The sequence below is a fragment of the Pleurodeles waltl genome, chromosome 5, assembly GCF_031143425.1.
Source record: "Pleurodeles waltl isolate 20211129_DDA chromosome 5, aPleWal1.hap1.20221129, whole genome shotgun sequence".
Taxonomy (NCBI): domain Eukaryota; kingdom Metazoa; phylum Chordata; class Amphibia; order Caudata; family Salamandridae; genus Pleurodeles; species Pleurodeles waltl.
In genome coordinates, this window is record NC_090444.1 from 1,553,261,230 (window position 1) to 1,553,286,227 (window position 24,998).

The window sequence follows — 24,998 nt, forward strand, 5'->3', positions numbered from 1 at the left end:
TTCGAAATCATGGTGCGCCAATGTATCTGCTACCAAATTTTCACACTGTTGTATATTTCTAAGCGCACCCTTAGCATCCTGCGGCACACCACCTCCATCTGTGTCACTTTTCTAAGAGTGAATGTGGTGGACTGCACAGCACCAGCGGAGAGTCACAAAAAGTAACGCTCCAGTGGCGCAAGGGCCTTGTAAATCTGTCCCTTAAGAGTTGGAAGTGGGAGTTAAAGTCTCAGTTAGCCAAGACAATTAACCACGTCCAATGATCCTAAATCACAACCCAACATCTAGTTCACTTGAAGGCAAGTCAGAATAATTTAGTTTTCAAAAGTATTTTCTGGCTGTAGTAACTAGCTACAGATCTTAACTTTGGGTTAAATGCATTCCTGATAGATCACGAAGAACATTCATTGCTACTTTATCGGCTCAGTTTATGTCCTCATTTTATTTAATGTGGATTACTCAGAGGAACCTCATATGATGTACCAACAGTTGAACTACACATTTGTTTATAGATACATTTAAGGGTTCAGTCACTACTTAGATCACAGAGCGGTGATCTAAGCTCTATGATAGATATAATAATTCCAAACAATGGAATATACCAACCTTAAGCCTATATACTATTTCTGAATTATATTTGTCTCTGCTCATGAAAACACCATTCATAAAAACGCAACACTGATTACGGTAGGTAATACTTGATGTGATATGAAACAGTTATCTGACCTGTTCATCATGTTGAGGCAGTGGTTCAAGGTTGCTAGTTTGTGGTTTCCACCAGCCAACGCAGCCTTGCAATTTTTTACAATATATATTGTTATTAGAGACTTTTACTTCATCCATTTTGAACCTCATACAGTGCGCCTTAGTACAGATGTCATGATGAGGATGTCTGCTTTTAGTCTGGCAGTGATTTTTTTAATTTATTGAGGAACGTTATAAAATGCTGTGTGTTGGCTTTTATTAGCTTTAGAGCTCTAGATAGTGTCAAATACAATTTGTTGAAAGGAGATTGTTTTTAATTATGTAGTTCCACCATACCTAAATCTGTTCGCTCACAGCCCTTCTTCTGTTGTGGGCTCGTTTAAAGGCCAGTCTGAGAGGATGAATGTTCAGCTGTTTTCTGAACAATAGGTAGAGTGGCTTGGATTTGAAATGGGAATCAAGGCTTTTTTGGCAGCATAATTGGACATACTGTGCACAGTAGGGCATTCTCATTATTGGTTAATACCAAGAATGGTAAAATGACGTAAACTATTGAATTTATTGCCTAATTTATCTAATTTTTTATATACAATATCTTAAGTAAAGTTAGATACACCATCAAGTGAGACCAAAGGACGGAAAAACTTTAAGAACAAGAGCAGCGCAGCGATCTTTAAATTACTTAGTGAACACACTATGTAAACAGGATTTCTGAACATATGTCATCCTCAACTGGCTGATAGTCATTAGCATGCACTAACGACCCTAGAACGCCATGCCTCCCTTTCTGGCGACCTGAAATTCTGGGTGAGAAAATGGGCATCACTAGATGTAAGTGTTCTTGACTTTGCAGCAAGGTAAGGAGGGAAAGTTCCATGAAAACGTTATGTACCAAAAAAAGATATTTAAATTGAACAAGTAAACTAAACAAACATTGGCAAAACCAATATATCTGGCTTCAATGTGCTAAGTCATTTAAAGACAGTCATTCACAAATGTTCATGTGGTTGCATACACAAATGCTGTGATGATGAAGTATACTTTCCAATCATAAAACAGTCCCTCAGGTATTCCAATGTCTGCACTTCCTGGAAGGTGGAATGATACACCCAATAGTCAATAGCACGAGGATAAAACTAATACTCCACTGGGTGGAGCCAAAGTTCAATCAAATAATATTTTAAAGAATTGGTAACAATAGGTATTGAAGGCAACTGCGTTTTCAAGCCAGACCTAAAAATGGTCCAGCCATGGATTTTCTGTGCTTTCAAGACAGGTGAACAAAATAAATGTGGTGGAGTGAGGGAGAACTACTCAAATATGTCAGGGAGATTTATTTCACACTGTCCGCTACACATTCCTTAGACAGTCCATAGCACTTTACCCCCATTTCCTCACTTTCCTTACTTAATCCAATTTTGTACTATAATAAAACATTTAATTATTTTACACTCTGCGTGATGCTATATGTTTGTTCCATAAGTAATTATCGAACACCCAACTTCTTCAGAATATTGCCCCTTTTTTGATTAAAAATAGCTCATCTTCAGTACACCTTGTGGTGACCCCTGACGCAAGTGAACAAAACGAGGGAAAATCTAGGATTTCTATATCATTAAGAAAGTGCAATTTCTAAAGACATATACTTGCACATGTCTACACTAAAGTGTATCACAATCACGAAATATAACACTTCAATGGGAACGTGTTCTTTGCAATGGCGAGTTTACTCCTCTTACCATCATATTCCTTGGGAGACATATCCCTTGACTGCACTTTGGGTGCAATGGCTCTCTTTCCATAGGCGTGATTGTCATAATTGTTATAGTCGAACGTCGTCTTCGAGTACTTTTCCAGTTCCTTGGCAAGATTGGAGCGGGGCGTTGTCGTAGAAACGTTATTTCTGTAGCCATATTGCGGGATCTCTAATTGTTTTACAAAACACATCGGCCTGGAAAGGAATGATATCTACATGAAATTATTCGCAATATTGTCTGCACACAATAGGGCGTAGGCGAAAGGGTTTTTAGAACTGGACCTAATTTGCTCTTAATAAAAACTTTTCCATGGTGGGCTGTTCTTTTATCGGCAGAGGCCCCCTCCCCTTTTCTAATCAACATAATTAAACGTACACCCGAGGAAAGCAATGCTGGAAGCTTTTAAAATATTTGCGAAAAGAACCCGTATTAAGACAAGCCCCGACCTCAACATTCTAGACAATGTTTCTATGATCACCTACTTGTAATCGTGTCTTGAATAATGGATAGAGTGGTCATCAAACTGCTGGAGTAATGGTTTAGTGAATATAGCCTATTAACCCCACTACTTTCACAGTAACCACCCAATTCAGTTAATGGGCATTTTTAAGGCAACTGACCACAGTTAATGTTGGGCCTGACTTTGGCAGTTGGAGGATTTCCAATGACAGGGTCACTCTAAAACCTCTTGCTATAGATATGTTTGACAGAATTTGGGGTTCTTGCTTGTTTTTTGTCTAGAGATATATTGTTTGTCAATAGCTTTACCCACATTTCGACTGGACGTCCGTCTGACCTTAGCAATGCCCCTGTAACCACACTCTCATTCATTTCCAAACAAAACACACCATCCATCCTCCCACCACATGTTCCAGGGTCTGGATTTAGAGAGAGATTTCTAATTCAAGTTAAGGAGAAAGTGAATATTCAGGCTACCACAATAACTGAAGCAAGTAACAGGGAGAGATAAACATATTTTTCATCACTATGCCTAGGCGTGGGAGGTGTACTACTTTAACGCATTCCTACGTTTACAACTCTTTGTAGATCTGGGAATGCACTAACATCCACATGTGGATTTGTGGAACCTACACGCCACCCAAGGAACAACTCCCCGCCTCAATGCAATGCCAGGCACGGAAATGTGCTGCCTCACATTACCTTGAATTTACTAAACCATGTACAGCCATGCAAAGTGGCTTTGTGTGTGTAATAAATTGTGTTGTTGGTTGACTGGGGTATGTGCCATTGTCAAGCGGAAATCACAGTCCTTGTCAGGGTTAGGCACAAGCCAACCCTAAAACTGGCATATTGCAGTCAGACTTAACTTAGAGGTCAAAGTGTAAAGTATTTGTGAAATACTTCAAGCAGTAATAAAGTAAAAACATCAACAAAAACAACAATCCCACTCCAGATTAGAAAAAATAGATCTTTCTTTAATAAATAAAACTTGACCAAAATGGCAACAATCCAATTAGTAGAACCAGAGATGTGTAAGATTCTAGTGAAATAAACTGGATATCTGGTCATGTCAGACCGGGACAATGTCACAAGTTCAGGGCGACTGCAAAAGAGCTCGGGTCGGCATCATTGTTAAGCATCCCATTGAAGGGACTTGAGACCCTATGGGTGATTAGTCACTCCCTACGAATCTTTGGTTGATTGATTGATTGAAGGGACTTGCAATGTGAAGTCCCGCATCATGTGTGCGGTGTGTAGTCGGGGCGATGCATTGTTTCCAAAGAGCAGCGAGGCTGCGATGCGGACTTCGGCATCATCATCAAGGCTGTCTTCATCGAGAGATGCAAGGGCCTGTGCCACTGATACATTGTGTAGTGGCGGATCGGAAGGTGATGCAGGCGGGTGATGTGGCAACGCAGGTATTTGCGACGGGTCCAATCCATGCAACATTGGAGATGTGTTGGTTCTGCTGAGGGTTGCGCCATGCAGCAGAGGAGATGTGTTGGTTCCACTAGATCCACAGAGGCTGGCAGAGCATCTTAAGCTCACTTTCAAGCACCACCTAATAGGGTAGGCTCACAGATAGTAGAGTGCATGTGCAAGGTCGTTGGAAGCCTGTTGTGTCCCAGCGACTTTAGATCAGGAGACCAGCCAACTAGCCTTTAGAGTCACTGTGGATTCTAGGTTCAAGAGATGCATGTCCAGGTCTTCTCATCCAGGCAAGCGGGCAGCAGGTCAACACAGCAGGGCAGCAATTCCTTCAGAGGAGAAGTCCAGCAAAGTGGCAGCTTTTTCAGCAACACAGCAGTCCCTCTTTCTGGCAGAGTATCCACAGGTTCAGAAGTGTACTGAAGTGGTAGTGTCTGAGGTCCAATAGTTTTACACAGTTGTGCCTTGGAGATGGATAAACTTCTAGAGGCTTGCTTTTGAAGTGTGTAGGTGCCCTGCCTTCCTGCCTCTGGCTCCAGACTATTGACGGGGCAATCTAGCTCTTTGTGTGGAGACAGGGCACATACTATTGAAGTGCAAGTGGGACTTGGTCCACCTACTCCCACCCATCCTGCCAGTGATGACCCATTCAGTCAGACCCAAGTTTCCCATTTTATGTGGCTGTCTAGGAGGAATAGACAAAGCCCAACTGTCACCGACACCCAGTCATGTGACCTAGAGAGAGCCTGCAGGAACCAAATGTCTAAGGCAAGAAAAGGCCAACTTAGTAAAAGTGGCTTTTTCAGAATTGCAAGCTAAAATCTAACTTCACCATAAGTTAGGATTTTAAATTGTGATGCCAAAGATACCAAACGTGAAGGGGTTACCTTTTGGAAATTACACTTATAAAATACAATAAGGTAATCCCAATGTTATCCTGTGGGATAGGTAGGCCTTACAGTAGTGAAAAATGAATTTGTGTTTTTCACTACTAGGACATGTAAAACCTAACAGTATTTGTCCTACTTTTTAAATTTGCTGCATCCTGCCCTTGGACTGTCCAGGGTCTAGAGTATGTGCGGCTTATATGTATTATAAAGGAAGGCTTAGGCCTGGTAACAACTTTACTTTTCCAGGTCGAAATAGCAGTTTGAAACAAACTGGACACATAGGCTCTGCAGTGAAGGACAGCTAGAGGCTTTTGTTGGCCCTGGGTCAAGCGTATTTTGGTGGCCCCTGCTCCGAACAGCATTAAATGTATGATCCAGTTTCAGCCCTTTCATGCCTTCTTTTCCCAGGTCACTGACAGTGCAGAGGCACACTCGTCCAAATTCTAAATATGTTTATATCTAATATACAGGGATAGTGATGTGTGTTTTCAATATTGTAACACAGCAGCTGCTCACTAATATTATTGCAAATAGTCTCTGTGACACCCTCCCATTTCTTATGTGTGAGGTCCTGTTTTGATTTAAAATAAACTTTTTTAATGGAGGGTGCATGCAACATAAACACAACTTTTCTCTGCAAAATGTCTGTAAAAGACTCTCACACATCACCCACATTAAAAAATAAATTAAAGGATAATGGTATTTAAAATAATCGGAAAATGGCATTTAAAACAATCTATTTAAGAATTGTTCAAGTTCATCAGGGCGAAGACTCTAGAGAACTGAGCTGGCTCTATAAGGGGGGCCCATGAAAGGCTGGGGCCCTGGGCTAGAGCCCACTTTACCCATCCCTTAATACATCTCTGTCTAAAGTAGCAGGCCTGAGACATGTTTACAGTGCTATTTCAGTGGGTGGCCCACGAGTAGCATTTAATTTACAGTCCCTGGACACAGGTAGTGCCTGTTTACGAGGGACTTACAAATACATTAAATATGCCAATTGGATGTAAGCAATGTTACCATGTTTATGGAAAGGAGCACAAGCACTTTAGCACTGGTTGGCCGTGGTAAAGAGTGCAGAGTTCGAAGGCCAGGGAAAATGAAGTCAGCAAAAACAGAAGGCTTGAAGGCAAAAAGTTAGGAGTGAGTAAACCACGCCAAGGATGCTAGGTCTAACAACGTGGATTAGTAAAGCCCAATTAAGTGCTTGCATTGCCTTGCATGAAGCAAGAGCAATGAAGCCCTTAGTAAATCTGGCCCCAGGCCTCTCTCTACCCAGAGCTAATGAAAGGTTTAGTCATCAGTGATTAGGTGGGCCTTCTTTAAGTTAAGAGTCCCTCTGATTTTCTGTCCCTGAAGCACGCAGACAGGGGGTGGGGGCAACCACTTGAACCTTAGCAGTTCAAGTCTCTGAGTGGCAGTAACAGCTAAGAGTCAATGAGCCTTCTTTCTTGCAACATAACCCTTTTCTTCCGGTGTAGTCTTCTCATGTTAACAAATCTTCTGAGGAGGTAGTGGTAGGGTCTTATCCTGTGCAGTTCAAAGTCAAAAGAGGTAGTGTTTAGGCTGTCCTATGTTCTTCCAACTGTTTCTGTACCCCTCCCAGATTGCTAATCCCTGTCAAGTAGCCATTTGTTGACGACACACTTCCTCCCCAGGCCCAAATACCATGCTGTTGCCTTCTGAAGAACAGGGTTACTAACTCTAGCCAGGAATGTGACTTGGCATATGCAGGTGATATGTGTGACAATACTGTATCTAAGTCAGTTTTGGCTCAGACAGCACAATGTATAGTTTATAAAAGATATTTTTCCACTAATTTTATCCAAAATCCAATATCATCATTAAATTAGATTTTAACGATGAGTGAAAAATAATTTTTTATCATTTTGCAAGCATTTTCCCAGGTGAAAAATAAACTTAACAGTTGTGATTTTACACAGGCATGTTCATGACGTGTCTGAATAATCCAACACAGTGAAAATGACTTTTGGACATTTATCATTCAGAGTGTACTCTATTTCAAATATGTATAGAGCCTCTTTTTTACTTATTTGCATGCCCTCTGGGTTTACAAGGCACATTTTAGAGGTAACATACAAATATATGAAAATAGGTCTACTTACATGGCAAAGGCACCTTTACATTTCAATGTGCCATTGATGTACTTTTGAACTGCAGAACAACTAGAGCACAGGGATACTCCTGGCTGCCATACATTTTTGTAACATATGTGGGTGGTGTAAATACACATTGCAGCCCACACATGAATGCAATGGAGGCATTTTCTGTGCCTCTCACCATGGCCTTACATGAAGTTAAATATGCAAGTTAGGTAAAAGCACAGTAAAAGAAACAATGGAAGGACTGTTGAAAATTTGCCCTTTCTGCCGGGTCACCCCAGATTTTTTAATTCTGTTGCTGAACCCATTTTTTGTTGGAAATAGTACACTGTGCACTTTATCCCTGCATACAGGGAGTAAAATACTCGTGCCCTCCCTTTCAAACGTGTTAAAATTGGTGCATCCCCTAGTTGGCACATTAGTTGTACTTGTAAGTCTTTAGTATATGGTACCACATGTTCCCAAACCTGTAAATTAAATGCTCTTAGTGGGCTGTAGCACTCTAGTGCCGCCTCCTGAAGAAGCACTATCAAAAATGTCTCTTGGCATTACATGTCAGATTGAATGTGCATTTCTAAAACTGCCATTTCAACCAGGCACAACAAATCTTTTACAAGGCCTAAATCCTCCTTTTTAAGGCACTCCTAACGTAGGCCATAAATGCTTTTAGGACAGGGTACATGGTATTTAAAAAGTAGCCCATATATATTTGATGTTGCAACCCATCCAAGGCATTGGTCACTGTCGCAAGGATGGCTCTTCCATAGGAAAACACTGGATTACATTCTAACAAATTATAATCCCTAACTTCAGTTTGAGAGTAGCTAGAAAAATGGTTCAAGGACTTGTTTTAGTAGTGATTTAAAACCAAACTTACTGGTAAAGATGCATTTATGTCACTATTTTGGAAATGGCAATTTTTGAAGGTTGTCAGTTTCCTGCCTGAGCTAAAGGGGATATTTTTGCCGGTGTCCAGTGTCAACTGTCTGCTGATGGCTCCCCTGTGGTGAGAGGTGGATTGCTCCCAGACAGTAGAAACAGAGATTAGGTGTGAAGGAGCATGTATTTTTCTTCTTTAAGCAAGGTGGCCTGAGGGCTGTGCCCAGTTCCATCCTGAGCTTCAAAGAATATATACCCTGTTACTGACACATGTAGCTCACACCTGGGCCTTTCTCACTTTTGCTAGTCAGCTTGGCTTCAACCCCAGCAGGATTGGGGAGTTTCCTCTGAACTGGTTTGGAGCTACCATGAGGGAGGGCTTGCCTATTATTACACCAACACCCCTGGGTGGGCACAGGGAACTCTGACCAATGGAATAAAGGCTCTAGCATATTGGACGTAGATAGTGAGGGGCACTGTGGGACACACAGGAAGTGCTGCAAAAGTGGGTAGGATCAACCCTTGGAACTTTTACCCTGTTTATTAGGGAGTGTCCAGAAGATTCCCCCACCCAAGGCTGGTACTGTCCATAGATGTGGCATTCCCAGTCATCTCCGCAGAAAATCCATGAACCTGTGCAGAATCAGAAGGATTGCTCTGATGTCTAAAGAACGTGACAGAGGGCTGGACCTTCTTGCCTTGAACTCAGGACCCAAGAAGACTCTGAAAGGGTCAGTTGACTGACCTTCTGTTTGAGCTAAAGGGACACAATAAGCTTCCAGAGGACATTTACCTGCAATTGGTCAGCTTCCCAGTACCAACTGAACCTACCCTCAACCCAATGGCTGGCCTCTGTTGGAGTTGGTTCCAGCTTCCAAGAGGTGCCCCCCTAAGTTGTAGACATTTTAGAATGTACTCCTCCTATCCCAAAACCGCTAGATGTGGGACTTTTTGCAAACTTTCTGCCTGGAGAACCAGCAGAGACTGGAATTGTCTTTGAAGCCACAGCTGTCAACTTCAAATGCATTGTGTTTTCACTTTATTACTGTTTGAGTGCCGCATAAATACTTTGCTCATTGTCTGACAGCTTTCTGCCATGCTACCAGAGGGCTAAGCACAGTTTTATTTACCAACTTTTGTTGTTCTCCCTCACAAGAATATTTGAGCTGGGTTTTCACCCCCTCAACTAATACTCCCTTATCTTACAAGGTCCTTGACCTAAATATGCCCTTTTTTACAACTAAATAACAGTATATATTTCACCATGCTTGAGGTGTCTACTTCTGCTGCTAATGCTTTGGCACACACTACTGACAGCTGTTCGAGCTAACAATTAGATCTCCCCACCTTGCATTTGCATTTCCAGGTCTTTTGTTTATCATCATCTTTCCATATTCGGGACATAAAACTTAAGGTCCCATTTTTTATTGTTCTTGAAGATTCAAGCTTGTTGTCCGAGTGCTGCAGAAAACTTTTTCCAATTCATAAGTAGGTTCCTAAGATAGATCGAATTTTGTTGAAGTTACATCTTGTGTGATATTCAAACGGCAGGCACAGGAGGGACTTATTATGAGTTTCCCTTTAATTCTGACCGGGCTGATAAAGTCTGCTACCGCGAAGACTCTTATCTTGGAAAACAATGCTGGGTTGAGCTTTTCCAAAATAACATTGAATGGTATTCTTATTAGCAGCAATAAAAATCGCCTCAGTGATCTACAAATCAGCCTAGGACTGTCCTCTTTACATTTGTAGCGTTGCTCATGAGATTTTCTATATAATAGTAGAATGTATTTAAAAATGAAGAGGTTAGATGTATTTGTTGTATTGCGTCAAGTCTATATATGCCTCAGCAGAGTAATTATGTTATCAGCCTTTCACATCCATAGGTACCGCATCACACATTCTGAATTGCCTAAATCATTGCCAATACAAAACATGTTCCTAAATATCGTTAATACGGTTACAGGGAAGGGAAACACAAATATTGAAATGATTGCCACGCTAGCTCCTAAAATCAAATAGAAGAAGCATACTCCAGTACCTTAAAACGCGGTCTGATGCCTGGTTTGATTTGGACACGTCACACGTTTGGTGTTTCTCTTGGGCTTTAGCTAGCTTCTCAGCTGCAGCAATAGGGCATCCAGAGAGGCTGAAAGTTTAGAAAAGAAACACAAAAAGAACGTTCTATTAGTTATAAAATGAGAGAATGTCTCACCTTACTGTGTTTGCGAACCCTTAATGTCTTGATGGATTACACATTGCTTCTTTCCCACTAGGCCATCCTGTATTTGTAAGCAGGCCTTCCTTGATGCTTCCCATTGCCCAGAAACAAATGTTTACATACCCTGAGTGTTTTTAAGAGGAATCGTGTTGTCCTGTGGAAGCGTGTAGAGTGTACAGCACTCTGCTCATACTTATTACCAATCTCTTTTCCCTATTTGACTTTAAAATGGGTATGGTGTGTGAGTTGGCATTTGTATAGTGCACTGTCTGTAACCAGGATTACGTTGTCTGCAATACCACAGACCAGTTCTAAGATTTCTAGTGCAGGCTACAATCTGAGTCCCCCCATTGTAGTGTTTGCTGGAAATTGTAGTTAACCTGTTCAACGTCTGCTTCGGCGACAATGGCAATATCAATGAACTGAGGTTCTGTTGGTGTTGGACAGGACATTCAGATGGGTTTTACTGATTGCTAACACTTCTTTAGTGGGGTAAAGTGCCATGGTTATGACATACAAAAATTATATTTTTTCTTGGCATTGCTTGAAATATGTGGAATAGGCAAATATCTTTGCTTATGTATTAAACATTAATCAGATGTGAGAAAAGGGCATTGGGTTACTACACAATCATTCTAAGTCAGATGAGCTGGACCTGAAGTGATATATTTAGGAGAGATCTGAGGACAGAGTTGGTGTGAGAAAGGAATCCTTTTAGCTTGTTCACCTTAATGTTTCTCATTGATACTGGTAGTAACTGACCCTGATGGTGCCTTGGCCTCTGCTAAACAGGCCAACGGCCAGTGCTCCGAGTAACGGGTATATGGTAAAATGGTACAATTACAATTGGCACCAACAGACTCCTGTAAGTCCCTAGTAGATAATAGGGCAAGGGGGAGTCACACTACTTATAAGTCCCTAGTACATTATAGGACAGGGAAGTTTAGAAGCCCAGTAAACGTCCTGCACTGGAGTGTACACTGCTGTGTTGCCTGCTGTAATTTTGAAAGGCAGCCCTGCCTTGCAGACTGTCTTTTAAAAGTAAAATGTGTCCAAATTCGACATTGGAATTAAAGGTATTTACAAAGTGACAATCCACCTTATTTTTACATATGTCATGCCTAAGGTCACTCCTAGATGTCCCAGGGGTGAGGTGCCATGTAACTATAAGCAGGGACATTTTAAAAGATGTTTTATATGCCCAGTGAGGGAAAAACAGCATCTTTCATTTTTTCTCATTGTTACTGCTTAACTTCATTGGCTAACATGGGAATATTTTCCATAAGCACAGGTATTGCTAGGAAGGAGCTAAATGTGTCATGAAAGGACTCAAAAGAATGGTTATGACAAATCCAACAACTTACCACTGTTGACTTTATCATAACTAATATAGCAAAGAAGTTACACAGCTTTCTTGTCTGTAAGCCAAATTCCAGCCTGCTGGTGTCCTCTCCTGATTGGTCAGCCCTAACAGGATTAGCCTGGTGGCATGGATGAGGTGATAAGTGGCCTGCACTGAGCAGAGGTTATCTGATTGGGGAAGGTTGGCAGATACTACCGAGGCAAGGCCAGAAACTAGGCTGGGTAAATCAAACAGGGCTTCAAAGAAAGCATGACAGAAAGGAATGCCAGCCAGGCCCGCAATCTCACACTGAACCCCACAGATAAATAGCAGGCCCAGGAAAGGAATTTGCAGATGTCCAGAGGGGGGGTGTTCATGGAAATGAGTCACACCAGTAGGTTGGTTTAACCAGGTCATGCTCCTCTGGAGGCAAATTGTCCATCTTGGAATTTTAGAGTGCAATGCTTCTTGGGACACAAATATCACACTTTGGAGGACGTTGTCATGCTTTTAGGCGGCAACTTGCAACTCATTGGACAAGGGTGCCTCCCTAATTGCTCCCAAGATTATTAAAATAAATAAAAGTGACTGATCTGCATTGCAACTCAGATCTGCTACCTGACACCAGCAAGAGGACTGCCCTGCTGGAACTCTGGCCTGCAACCCAAAGGACTGCACTCTGAAGTAATGCTCCTGTTGCACAGTGAAACAACAATAACAAGGAATTTTCCTTGCTTCACAAAAGACTCAGGATTATTCTCCCTGAACTCCCTGAAAGCAACAGGTTAACAGAGCTTGCCTGCACCAACTATCACAAAGTCCCCAGCCTGGAGTGTGTCCAGTAGACATGTAAGGATTTGGCCAGGTGCATTGTGGGAATTGTAGCTCTAAGCTTCCATCTTAGAGCTTCTAGACCCGTAAATGTGTGTTTTGGGCATTTTGAACCCTGAAGAGGAACTACAGGAAGAAGCCACAGATATTTGGAGAAGTTTGGAGTAACGTTTGGCAAAAGCTCCATAAGTGGACTAACTTGCAGTTGTAAGTCAAGCCGACTACCCTCAACTGCAACTTTGTCCCAGTCAAGCACGACCAGATGTCCTCCGTTAGCGCTATTGATTTCTAAGCTTTGGAAAGCACATTTGTTCATTTAATCTTTAAAAATGCATAACTTTGGTTCCCTATATTGGATTTTTTGTCATTTTTGGTGTCATTTTAAAGATAGAAATATTTACTATTTTTATAAATTGGTCTGGGATTTTATTTGGGTCTAACTTATTTACTGTATTGGTATAGTTAACTGCTTTACATACCTGTCTCCAAGTTTAAGCTTACCTGCTCGTTACCAAGCTACCAGAGGTTGAACCATGGGTTGATGTTTTTGAGACCTTGACTGGACCTAACACTGTCTGGGGTCATTATTGCTAGTGGTAGGTGTGTACTGACCTCTAATAATAACCAGCCCCCAACAGTTGGAAAACAAACATGAAGATGATCCAGAACAAAAAAAAGAAAATATGAAAACATGGTTGGGGACAACACTAAAGCAGCCTTGCCAGTAAAATTTGCAGTACAAACATATACAAACCATTTTTAAAATAATTTGTATAGTGCATGAACCTCAAAAACCTTTTGTATATGAATTTTGGGTTAAAACAAAAACTTGTTTACAATATTATTTTGACTAAATTAAATAGGTACAAAATACCAATTTTATTCCTTGTGAGTAACATTTTTACAGTTACCAACAGTGGGCATTCTATTGGCTTCATGTTCACTTAAAACATATGTGAAGTTTCAGGTTAAATATAAAATACCACTACATCACCACAAAGTAAACAAGCATTTGCAATGCAATGTGTCTCGCATTTGTTCGAGTTAGCGCTATTAGCGTTATAAACTCCTTCACAGACTTTTCTTGCCACATAAGTTGAAAAAAACGTATGCGCTATGTAAAACCCAGTGCGATCGCACTGAAACTGAAAACAAAAAAAACAAGCGCAATCGCGCTATGTAAAACCCAGCGTGATCGCGCTGTGTGGTAAATAAAAAGATAAAGTAGTGCAGAAACCAGGCTGAAAACATGGAGCCTTGTATGTTTTCAGTCGTTTACCGGTGCTGTGGAGGTGGGCTAACCACCGGAAAAGGCATGAGGCATGGATGCTTTTCACTAAAGAAATCAAGCAGTTTTTTAAAAGGCAAGCCCACAAACCAGTGAATGTGACAGGCGTGACATGGAAATTAATAAAAGCCCTAAGAGAGATAACAACAGGGATGGAGCGCTTGTGCGCTCGACCCTAAAAAAACGGCATAACAAGAATATAACATCCCTAAACGTCAATTCACCAAAAGGCCAGGGGTAGCAGAAGTAACATCACATGCTATTTGACCTTTACATTCACACACACGTTTACACATACACACACAATCGCATATACACAGTCTCGCCTAAAAGCATGCACACAACATACATTTTAAAGCATTTTTTATATACCCTAGCTGCCAGGGAGGGTTAATTTTAATCAAACTGATAGTAGATAATATGATATTATTTACTATCAATGTAATAAAAAACCACAAAAAACAAGGAAGGTGAATTCCCCAACTGATGTACATAAGGGCGAGTTGCCCCGTGTTCCTGGCACTGATTTTGTCACCTCTGAGGCCAGAGGTCGCAAAGGCAGTGCCCGGGGTTGCAAGAGACAAGTCAGGGGTTGCAGTTGCGACCCCCAGCAACCTCTAAATGACATCCATGACACATCATTCCAAGCTTAGTTGACATCACATCTGATAGATCACTAAACCTTGGAATTAAAAAAACAGTAATTTGAACAGAAGGTAAGCGAACTATCACTGTGAACATGAAGAGAACATATAGGCCCAAATTTAAGGATTGCCTTGTGCCATCTAATGCCACATTAGAGTTATCTTTCAGGCGCTAATGTGGCGTTAGATTGTCCAGAACGCCACTCCATATCTACAAAGTGGCACAATGCATGCATTGCACTCCTTTATGAAATGTCTTTGCGCCACATTATGCATGTGCCATGCATAATGTATGCAAAGGGGGAGTTCTGGCGCAAAAATGCCACAATTAAATCTACAGGATTTCATTGCACCATTTTTGGCATCATGTTTTAACACCTGCTAAAAACAGGCGTTAAAAGGACCCACCCACTGGAATCAATGGGCCTCCTTGCACTTTGCTCCACCAGCATCAGAATTTTTGATGCTAGTGGAGCAATGCACCACAATAGCGTCAAACCTTTTGATGCTATTGTTCCCAATACCGCCATGGTGCGCTGTATCTTAAATACGACGCAAACATGGTGGCATTGGGGGGGGGGCAAGAAAAGTGGTGCTTCACAATGTGAAGCGCCACTTTTCTTAAATCGGGGCCATATTTTCCAGTGTGACTGGTGGGAGTACGTCTGCGGCAAGTCTAGTCTGTCCATTTTTATTTGCATAAGTAGCACAAGCATTGCAATATCTGTTTGCTCGCTTTAGATAAATAAATGCTTGGCCATAGACTATGATCTCTGTGTTAAAACCTATTTGACACGTATTTATCGATTTATAATAAAAACGGGTCACGCATCTTGAGCAATCAGTTTCTTTTCTCATTAAACTGCCCTTGTGTAAAAAATCTGTCCACAAACTAGACAGGGGTAACATTTGTTTCCACGTTTCATTTTTTAGCGGTAGAGAAATAGTGCACAATAGTTTTGAATCAATATTCGCACTAGTTAAAATGAATAGCTAAAATGAATATTTACTGTGGGTTACATTAGGTGCAAGTAACTTCGAAATAAAATAAGTTACCAGCTTTACTGTGAGTCTTTTATATTTGGAAATGCATGAAGGAATGGCCCTTGAGCAGCAGATGGCACTGCTGACGAGCTTTTAAAAGATCAGTGTGTGACCTGAAAGTAGGGACGGTGTTCTTGACAGTCTGCCCAGGGCTTGCATAATCTTGGCGCTCTTTGTCGTCTCTGCGAGAAAGGAGGCTGGAGGAGGACAAGGTGCAGCCTACGAGAGTGCCCAGACAGCAGAGATCGATAAGTCTCAAGGGCAGTGGTGAGATTTGGGTCGCGTCCACTCTCCTTCAATAATGCGCAGAACATACCCACGTGAAGTGATTGCCTCTCACACCGCATCGCGTGGCAGAGAACAGCACGTCATTAAATGAGCGATGGTGTCTCTAATTGCATTTGACATGCACAATGATATCGCTGATGAACATCGGGGGGCCTGCTTGAATACATTTTTTTCTCTAATATGTATGACAAATAGAAGAAACGTGATGTGGAAAAGGGCAAAAAAGATCAGCTAAATAGGTCGTGTTCTATATGATTATTTCACATTATTTTCACCTTTCAGTCCTGCTTGCGAAACACACTCCTCATTCTAAACCACTTACCCAGTGACATCGCCCTCTTTGCAAGCCACTGCACTAAAGTGACTTTTTATGCCGTTGCCACAGTGGCCAGTAATAAACAAACAGCCAGGGTTTCAAATCGCTCCTATGATAACATAGGTCCTGATTTAGAGTTGGGCTGCGGACGGGATATCCGTCACGTCTGTGAAGGATTAACCCCGTCCCCTAAACACTAAGGCCCATATTTATACGTTTTTAGCGCCGCATTTGCGCCGCTTTTTGACGCAAAAACGGCGCAATCTTGCAAAATCCAATTGTATTTTGCAAGTTTGCACCGTTTTTGCGTCAAAAAGAGGCGCAAATGCGGCGCTAAAAAAGTATAAATATGGGCCTAAATCAGGCCCATGATCTTTTATTTCAAATTGGTCTGTCCAGTGGCTAAGGCAAAATGGTGAGATCCCCTTGCAGATTGTGAAGAAGGCCCCCTTGATGTCACAGATACTCATTCCCATTGGGCTGGATGGGGCCCCCTAAAGAGCCAGCTGCCCCTCGAAGGTGTGCCCCGAGGAGACGTGGTTGTAGGGGCTTGTGTTATGATAGTACACAAAGGGAGAGTATAAGGGAGCGGGAAAAGACACCCATCGTACTCGACTCCCCAAACACAATACTAAGTCACAAAAGAGAGTACGGGGTTTTTTTGAAATTACAAATGGATTGAGAGTGTGCTAATTGCGTCACTATACCAATCTTAAATCTCAACTAAAGATAAAACGAGGGGTGGTTTGAGGTCTGTGGAGGGGGATTTCCTTTACGGACTAGGTGGTCTCACACACTATATAGTGTCATGCTTCATCATATGACCACCTAGCCCCACCCAGGTAGGACAATACCACCTGGGCGGACTCAACCTCGCTGTTAAAGGAACAGGAGGGAGTGCGTAAATTAGTTTTGATTTCTGGAAAGTAGGGATCCAGCTATGCTATGGGAATAAAAACACCTACTCAGATACCAGGGTAAGTTTAATAGGAGGTTCTGTGTGGTGTGATTAAAAGAAGTGGGAGACCAGTGTGAGGACAATGACTCGCAAGGTCACCTATCTAGCCGACATGTTTCTGCCCTTGTGATTGAGCTATGGAGGTTCTCTGGGCATTCATCAGGGCGTTGGATCCCTGTTGCAGATGCTTATAGCGCACTGCAGGTTAAATCGCAGTAGGAAAAAAGGTGGGAAGGGAAGGAAGGGCCTACCTTAACCAAGGGAATACCTGGGGAGGACCCTAACAATAGAGGCTACTAGCCTCTGGTATCCTGGAGAGGGAGCGTCCCCTTATAGTCAGACTTGCATCAAAGGTGGGTGCTCTCTGTGCGCCTATACCGACCTCTCTGTCAGGACCGCTTGTGTTATCTCTCCAGCCACTGCGACCTGTCAATACTGTATGCTTCCTCTGTGCTCCTGTGAGGCACATCACAGTTTGGGAGCTGCTAAAGCTGACTTCTTAATAAGCATGTATTTTGAGTGCTGGATTTGTGTAGAAAATTTACTAACTTAGAGAAAAATAATGCTGCATTGAAAGGGTGACTACGTGAGTGGCCGCCAATGTTCACAAAGTGTACTTATTAATGGCTTATTAATATGAAATGATGAGCTTATGTTTGATTAATGTAGTAATATGTCATATTAAGGGTTATGCATTATCTATTAGCTTTATTAATTGAAAGCCTTAACTTAGCGAAGGTCTTGGCCTAGTTGCAGGACCTCATGTCAAGCTGTATTTCTTAGGCGTTAAATAAGATGTCTGCTTAGAGATATAAATTGTGATCTTCACTGTGCTGACCCACTGTACTTGTAGCTAAAAGCCTTTCTCATGGGAACTGCTTGCTAGAAGATGCTGTTCTTGCTAGCGCAACATTGTAAATGTAATGTGTGTAAGACTGCCTTTCCCAGGAGAGTACAATGAAGTTACTGGAGTTTTAGCTGCAACAATATTCTTATCCTGATGAGCCGGATGGATGAGAACAGTGCGAAAGGAGCCACTCATCGACATGTGAACTGTGAACTAGCAGAAATGTAGATTTGAAGTTTTAGTTTTATGGACAGAGTGTGAACATGTGATCCATTGACCAATAGGGACCTGGGAAGTGGTTTTAGGAAATCTAACTTAGCCGGACTGCACCAAGGGAAGATGCACCATTAGCTATACTCTTTCAAACTGCTTAGAGAGACTTTGCCTTTTCTGAACTTTGACAATGTTGGCAATGGCCCTGCGTATTGCATTGGTGTCCCACTGACAATTTTTAGCAGCTGAAATAGGGGTGCGCATTATTCACCAGAAGGGCATTTAGGCTGAGAACAAGTATTTACTAATAGCAATTGCAGATGCAGTGCCCTGTGCCCTTTTCAGTAAAGACAGTGTGTTTGGGTATAGAGCTGTTGCATGGCAAAGTTTTCAATTTTGGATAAAACAATTAAATCAAAAGCACATTAAAAGTGTATTTAACATTTTTTTGCTAAGTAAAGATTTAGTGAGAGCAGAAAAGATTGGAAATTGTTTCTACGATATTCTCATGGTGTCAAAACTGATGGCACTCACACACTAAACCTTAAGTACAATGAAAGGAACCACTGTGAAGCCAGTTGCTTTCAATGTACAGAAGTGACTGCTGGGACAGTGGTAATCTTTACATGTGGTTTATGGAGTACCATCATAATGGTGGAGGTAATGTCTTCTGTCATCCAGACAGACACTGCTCCACCCATCAAACCCTAAATCAGACACTTTGGCCCTCATTACAACCCTGGCGGTTAAAGACCACCAGGGTTGCTTTGGCGATCGTACCCCCAACAGGCTGGTGGTACAAATCGCCATATTTTGACTGTGGCAGTAGTGCCGCGGTCACACCGCGGGGACAGGCGGTTTTCCGTCATCGTTGTCCCGACGGTTTTAATCCGCAAGGGCAGCGCTGCTTGCAGCGCTGCCCTGGGGATTATGACTCCCCTTCCGGCCAGCCTGTCCATGGCGGTAGAGACCGCCATGGAAAGGCTGGCGGGAAGGGGATTTGCATGCCCCCTGGGGGCCCCTGCACTGCCCATGCACTTGGCATGGGCAGTGCAGGGGCCCCCAGGCACAGCATCACCCTGCTTTGAAAAGCGCGACGGGTGCAGCTGCACCCGTCGCACGGTCGCAACACCGCCGGCTCCATCAGGAGCCGGCTGCAATATTACGGCCGACATCCCCGCTGATCCGGTGGGCAGAAACTCTGTTTCCACCCGCCGGCCTAGCGGGGATGTTGTAGTGCGGCCGGCGGGATTGTGGCCACATAGGTGGCTGCTCGGCGGTAATGAGGGCCTTAGTATTTTATATCTCCAATACCTGAAATTACCCTTGGGTTTTTTGTACCCAAAAAATGTGTACTTCAAGGCTCTATCCTTTACACAGTGGACCCACACTTTTCCAAAGAAGATTTGACCCTTGTCACCACCAACACAGCCATTGCTTAAAGCACTAGCTTGGAACATAACCCTAAGGTTCAAGAAATCTTGAATGGAAGGTTTCACAATATGTGATCAGTTTGCCTTTCGCAGTGCCATTAAGGTATGGTTTTCTTTTCAATCTCTATAACCATACCACACCACTTCTGTCCCCCCTGGCGAGGTTTGCATGGTGACACAGCCCTTCAGACTCATCACTTAGAAACATCCTGGTCTCTGCAACCCTGCAGTATATATCTGGCCCCCATGCATAGGGCTTCTAGATGTCTTAGCTATCATCTCTACATTCTGACATTCATGCATACGCTACCCATTCAAAGTTCCCTGCTCTTCATGTCTGCCTCAGGCATAAGCCTTTGTCATAAGCACTCTTCTCAACACTAATTTCTAATCACTATCTTTGCATTACACCACATCAAGACGGCTGTGACACAACGGAAGGATGTGTCCGTTCCCACACATATCACCCAACTCTACATGTCACCCATCCACCACCCTTCTTGTGTAGAGATTCTTGCCCCTGAATGCTTTCTATTGGTAAGTCAACAGTCTCAAGGCTACCCCAGTGCCAAAAGTGCGTTGAATAACTACAGTCGAAACACCCCATTCAATTCAAATCCATCATTCCAAAGCATAGATTATGTTCGGTCTTCAGCAGAATTATTATTAAAATTACCTTCAATTATGGATCCCACCTAAGGCCTATCCTTGGGTCTGCGAATGGAGTGAGTGCCAAAGGAATTTTCATTCTGCTTGATACTGTGTATACACACATGCTCCGTTCTCTGTCTCTGCGTACTAGCACTTCAAATTGATCATAAAATGAGAAGGATCACTTAGTAAAAAACGTAGAAATAACTGCTCTTACCTTCTGTGAGAGTTCCTGTTGCTATTTACATGGCCTCGTCCCGTGCAGCCCGGCGTAGGACACTTAAGAACATTCTCATGCATGGCAAGAACTTGAAGAGGAAAAGGGGTAAAAAAAGAGAGGCGTGTAACTTGAAAAAGAAAATCTACAAATTAATACATTCATCAATGTTTTATATATGTGTGCAAAACATTTTGCTAAACACAAATACATGTTGTAAACATGGAAGCATTTATCTTGGACAGAAAATTGTTTTGTTTTCAACTTAGGAATATTTGATTTATTTGAAATGTTGTGCAGCTTTACATGCCATTTGCAGTACACGATGCCGGCTTCAAATAGACACTCATAAAACCATTCCATCTATGATGTGTGTATGTTATGGAGTAAATTTTTGAAGAACTCCACAGTGTTCTGTAATACAACTTCAGATACTGATCATTAGAAGTCATTACCAATTAGCGTTTGTAGTACACATCGCAAGCTCATTTAATGTTACACATTGAACCATCTAATGTTAGAAAAAATTATATGCGTCTGCCTGCGTGGTATTATGAACTCAGTGGTATGTTCTATATTTGCAAATGTGGCAAGGATTTACCAATTCTAGAAAGTATGCATGCCTTCAAATCACATATTTCTTTGAAATAGTTATCACATGAAATCATACTGAACCAAACGCTTTTCTTAATATAGAACTTTATAGTTGTGTTGGCAACCATTATTTCTCACTCCACATGCACCACAATAACAAGAGTGCAGATGCGCAATGAGTGCTCAGAGGTTTCCCGTTGTCACAGCTGCTCTGGTGAAATGCTGCACAATGTCAGCACACACAAAAAAACACAAGGAGACTGCTCTGGCTTAGTTACAGTGTAAGTGGAATGCTACCTAGGTCAGCTATGACAGCTCTGTGGGGCAGATGTACAACCATTTCATTTTGCAAGTCTCTAATTGCGATGCACTGCGAATCGCAATTAAGGACTCGCAAAATGAAATGTACAAATGTGTCTCAGACACACTTAAGCAATTCCAATGGGGTCGGAAATGCCCCACCTCATTATGGGCTACATGTACCAGATTTTGGTTTTCTGACTCGCAATTTGCGAGTCACAAAACCTTATGTTGCACAGTGTCAATGACACTGTTTGCGATTGGCAAGGGGGTCTCAAATGCCCTACCTCATGAATATTCATGAGGTAGGTCGCAATTTGCAACCCCCTTGGGAATGGCCACCCTCACAGACATGGTGGCCTGCTGGAGACAGCAGACCACCATGTCTGTGACTGCTTTTAAATAAAGCAGTTTTTTAAAAAAAATGCAGCCCGTTTTCCTTGAAGGAAAACGAGATGCATTTCAAAAACAAAAAATGAAAAGTTTTTTTAATTTTTTCAGAGCAGGCAGTGGTCCGTAGGACCACTGCCTGCTCTGAAAAAATGTTTTTACTGCCATTCACAGGGACCCCTTCTGTTTCCAAATGAGTTAGCACCAATGTGACACTGGTGCTAACTGCGATTGTTTTACGACCGCATTCGCGGTCACAAAACAATCATACATTGGACTGCGACTCGCAATTAGGAAGGGATCACCCCTTCCTAATTGTGACTGGCAATCCCTTTTTACAATTCGGTAAATGGTTTACCGAATTGCAAAAATGGGACTGAACATACCAAAGTGCATTTTGTATGGCGCAAACGGCCCGATTCGCTGTTTTCAATGTGCAAAATGCTATGTACATGTAGCCCTAAGATTCATGAGGTAGGTTGCAATTTGCGACCCCATTGGGAATGGCTGCACTCACAGGGATGGTGGCCTGCTGGGGCAGCAGACCACCAGGTCTGTGACTGCTTTTAAATAAAGCAGTTTTTCTTTTAATGCAGCCTTTTTTTCTTAAAATAAAACAGGATAAATTACAAACAAAACAAGCATTTGCAATGCAATGGTTCTCATATTTGTTCGACTTAGAGTTATTAGCGTTGTAAAGTCCTAACCACACATTTCTTGCCACATACACTGAAAATGAAAAGTAAAACAGTTTTGCATAAACGAGCCGGTTTAAAGCACCACACCATGAGCGTGAAGAAGCACACAAAAGGAAATCAAAGTTTGCTTGCATTCAAACGTGTCGGCAGCTATGCTATTATCTATGTAACAGGGTCGATGTTATGAAACGCGCTCAACTATTGCCTTGAGATCGCGCTGCATAAGAAATAAAAAGAAAATGTATTCCAGAAGCTATGCGAAAAACATGGAGCCTTGTATGTTTTCAGTAGTTTACCAATGCTGTCGAGGAGGGCTAAACACCAGGAAAGGCCTGACGTATGCATGCCTTTCACAAATGAAATCACGAATTTTAAAAGGCAAGCCCACAAACCAACGAAACTGATGGTTGTCACTTAGGTGTGGTTCAAAGCCCACAGCTTGTGTGCTCGACCCTAAAAATGAAGTTTAATTTCTATTTTTTCTGAGCATGCAGTGGTCCATGGGACGACTTCATGCTCTGAAAAAATGTTGGCATCCCTTCCCGTCTGCAAATGAGTTACTACCAACTTGAATTTGGTGGTAACTGCAATTGTTTCATGACCGCATGTACTATCGCAAAACAATCATACATGCCAACGAGACTTGCTATTTGGAAGGGACGCCCTTGGAGCGTCCCTTCCAAGTAGCAACTCGCAGATCTATTTTGTGATTCAGTAAACAGATTACCTAATTGGAAAATAGCATTGCTACAGACCAAAATGCTATTTTCTGGTCACAAAAGGCCAGATTCTGCAAAGCAGGCCGTTTGTGACCAGAAAACAGCTACGTTCTGTTCTCTGCATCAACTAGGTTCTAGGGTTTGAACCTCAGTCTGTTACTCTCTGACTGGGATACTGCCAAGAAGGGTTGATGGTCTGTTGCTGTATACCTGAAGAAATCTTTGTGAAAGATTATACTGGGGTGTCCTATTAATCAGGAACATACCTGACCTCACCTTTGTCTTTTAGGTAACTACAGTGGCACGCATGCGAGCTCGTTAGTGTAATATTCTTCTGTGATTCTCCATAAAATGTTTACAGGGCGCTCTATGTTACTTGCAAGCCATCAATGAATAACGAGGTGGGGGGCGAACAGTGCTGGGTGACTTGCGGCATTGGTCACCCCAAAGTAGAAGGAACATACAATTTGAGCAAACATAAGCGTGTCAATGTTTGTGTATTCTCTACGCTGTCATGAAAGATATTTTGCGAGAAACTAAAAGCTTTTTTCCATGTTTCCAACTCACACAGGTTCGACTGTACAATGAAGTCATTATCTGATGTTAATGACTGTGGAGGTGTTGGCTAGTCAAGTAGTATGATATGATAATTGAGCGATTATTACTTCACTATAAAGCCAGGTAGAATAGAAAGCTATTTATGACAGGAAGACTCGCAAAAAAACGGGTAGGTCTGATAATCAGTAAAATGACAAATAAATAGTACAAAACCAGATAAAAAGAGACCATTAATGATTTCATGATTTTCAAAAGCATGCGTTTGCCTACCCCTCCATCAGCGTGGAAAATGCCCTTAGACAGAACTGCCTAAATATCCCTGGCGCTTTTGGGAAAGGGCTAAACGTGAAAAACATTCTCTTCTGAATTTTCCCGAATTACAATGCACTAATGTAAAGATAAATTCGCATTTATTATACGGATACGCCACCTGAAATCACGTATCTCCTGAAGCAGATGAAGGTGGAAATAGCTAAATCCTAAAAAGTGGATTAGTCTGCACCTGGGCATTCTTGCAATACTATTTGGAGTGCATCATATTTATATTTTAATGCATTTATTTCGTAAACAGCCATAGCATATTTACCAGGTGGAGAGCACACATTCAGGTAGTTTTGAGAAGTAGAACTCTGAGTTGTCTGCATCATTAAATACGAGGATAAAATGGTGAAAAGAAGCAAACGCCTTGGGTCAAAAATGTATCTGTAAAAATAAACAGCCCTTTTCATGATCGGCAGAGACTGATGTTTAGGACTGGGCAAGCATCTCAGATGAAAATATAGCTAGAGTTCTAGGTACTCGTGAGGCAGTCTTGGAGATAAGAGGGTGGGTGATTATACCAGTGATCAAGGGTGGGAACTGACAGAATGAGCAAAACTGGAAAAGAGGTGGTTGGGCATGGTAATATGGTTGATGGCTGATCGGTCCCAAGGATCGGGTTGGGCATTGCAGGTGAAGGAAGTGGAAAGGTGAGGGGAAGGGCTTGAACAGCAATAAAGATCAAGACAAGAGGTCTGTGCTTTGCACCACGAGCAGAGGAGAGCCAATCAACTTTGAGGAAGTAAGATGAGGTGGGTTCATGGAGCAAAAAAGAGAGAGCAGAATGTGAGTAGCAATGTTCATGACGTTGTCCATAGAAATTAAGGCATATCTAGTAAGTCCAATGAGCAGGCTACTGCACTATTTGATGTTGTGCGTGACAA

General features: G+C 42.1%; 1 protein-coding gene across 26 annotated transcripts in view; it reads right to left on the minus strand.

Moving 5' to 3' along the window:
• Nucleotides 1-24,998, minus strand: part of MYT1L (myelin transcription factor 1 like) — a 1,206,615-nt gene that overhangs the window by 189,388 nt on the left and 992,229 nt on the right. For all 26 annotated transcript variants that reach the window (XM_069235880.1, XM_069235860.1, XM_069235873.1 and 23 more), the window contains 3 exons: nucleotides 20,538-20,628; nucleotides 10,286-10,393; nucleotides 2,445-2,656 (listed from right to left, as the gene is read on the minus strand). In XM_069235880.1, the coding sequence (XP_069091981.1) occupies nucleotides 2,445-2,656; nucleotides 10,286-10,393; nucleotides 20,538-20,628 (411 nt within the window). The remainder of the gene's footprint in view (nucleotides 1-2,444; nucleotides 2,657-10,285; nucleotides 10,394-20,537; nucleotides 20,629-24,998) is intronic.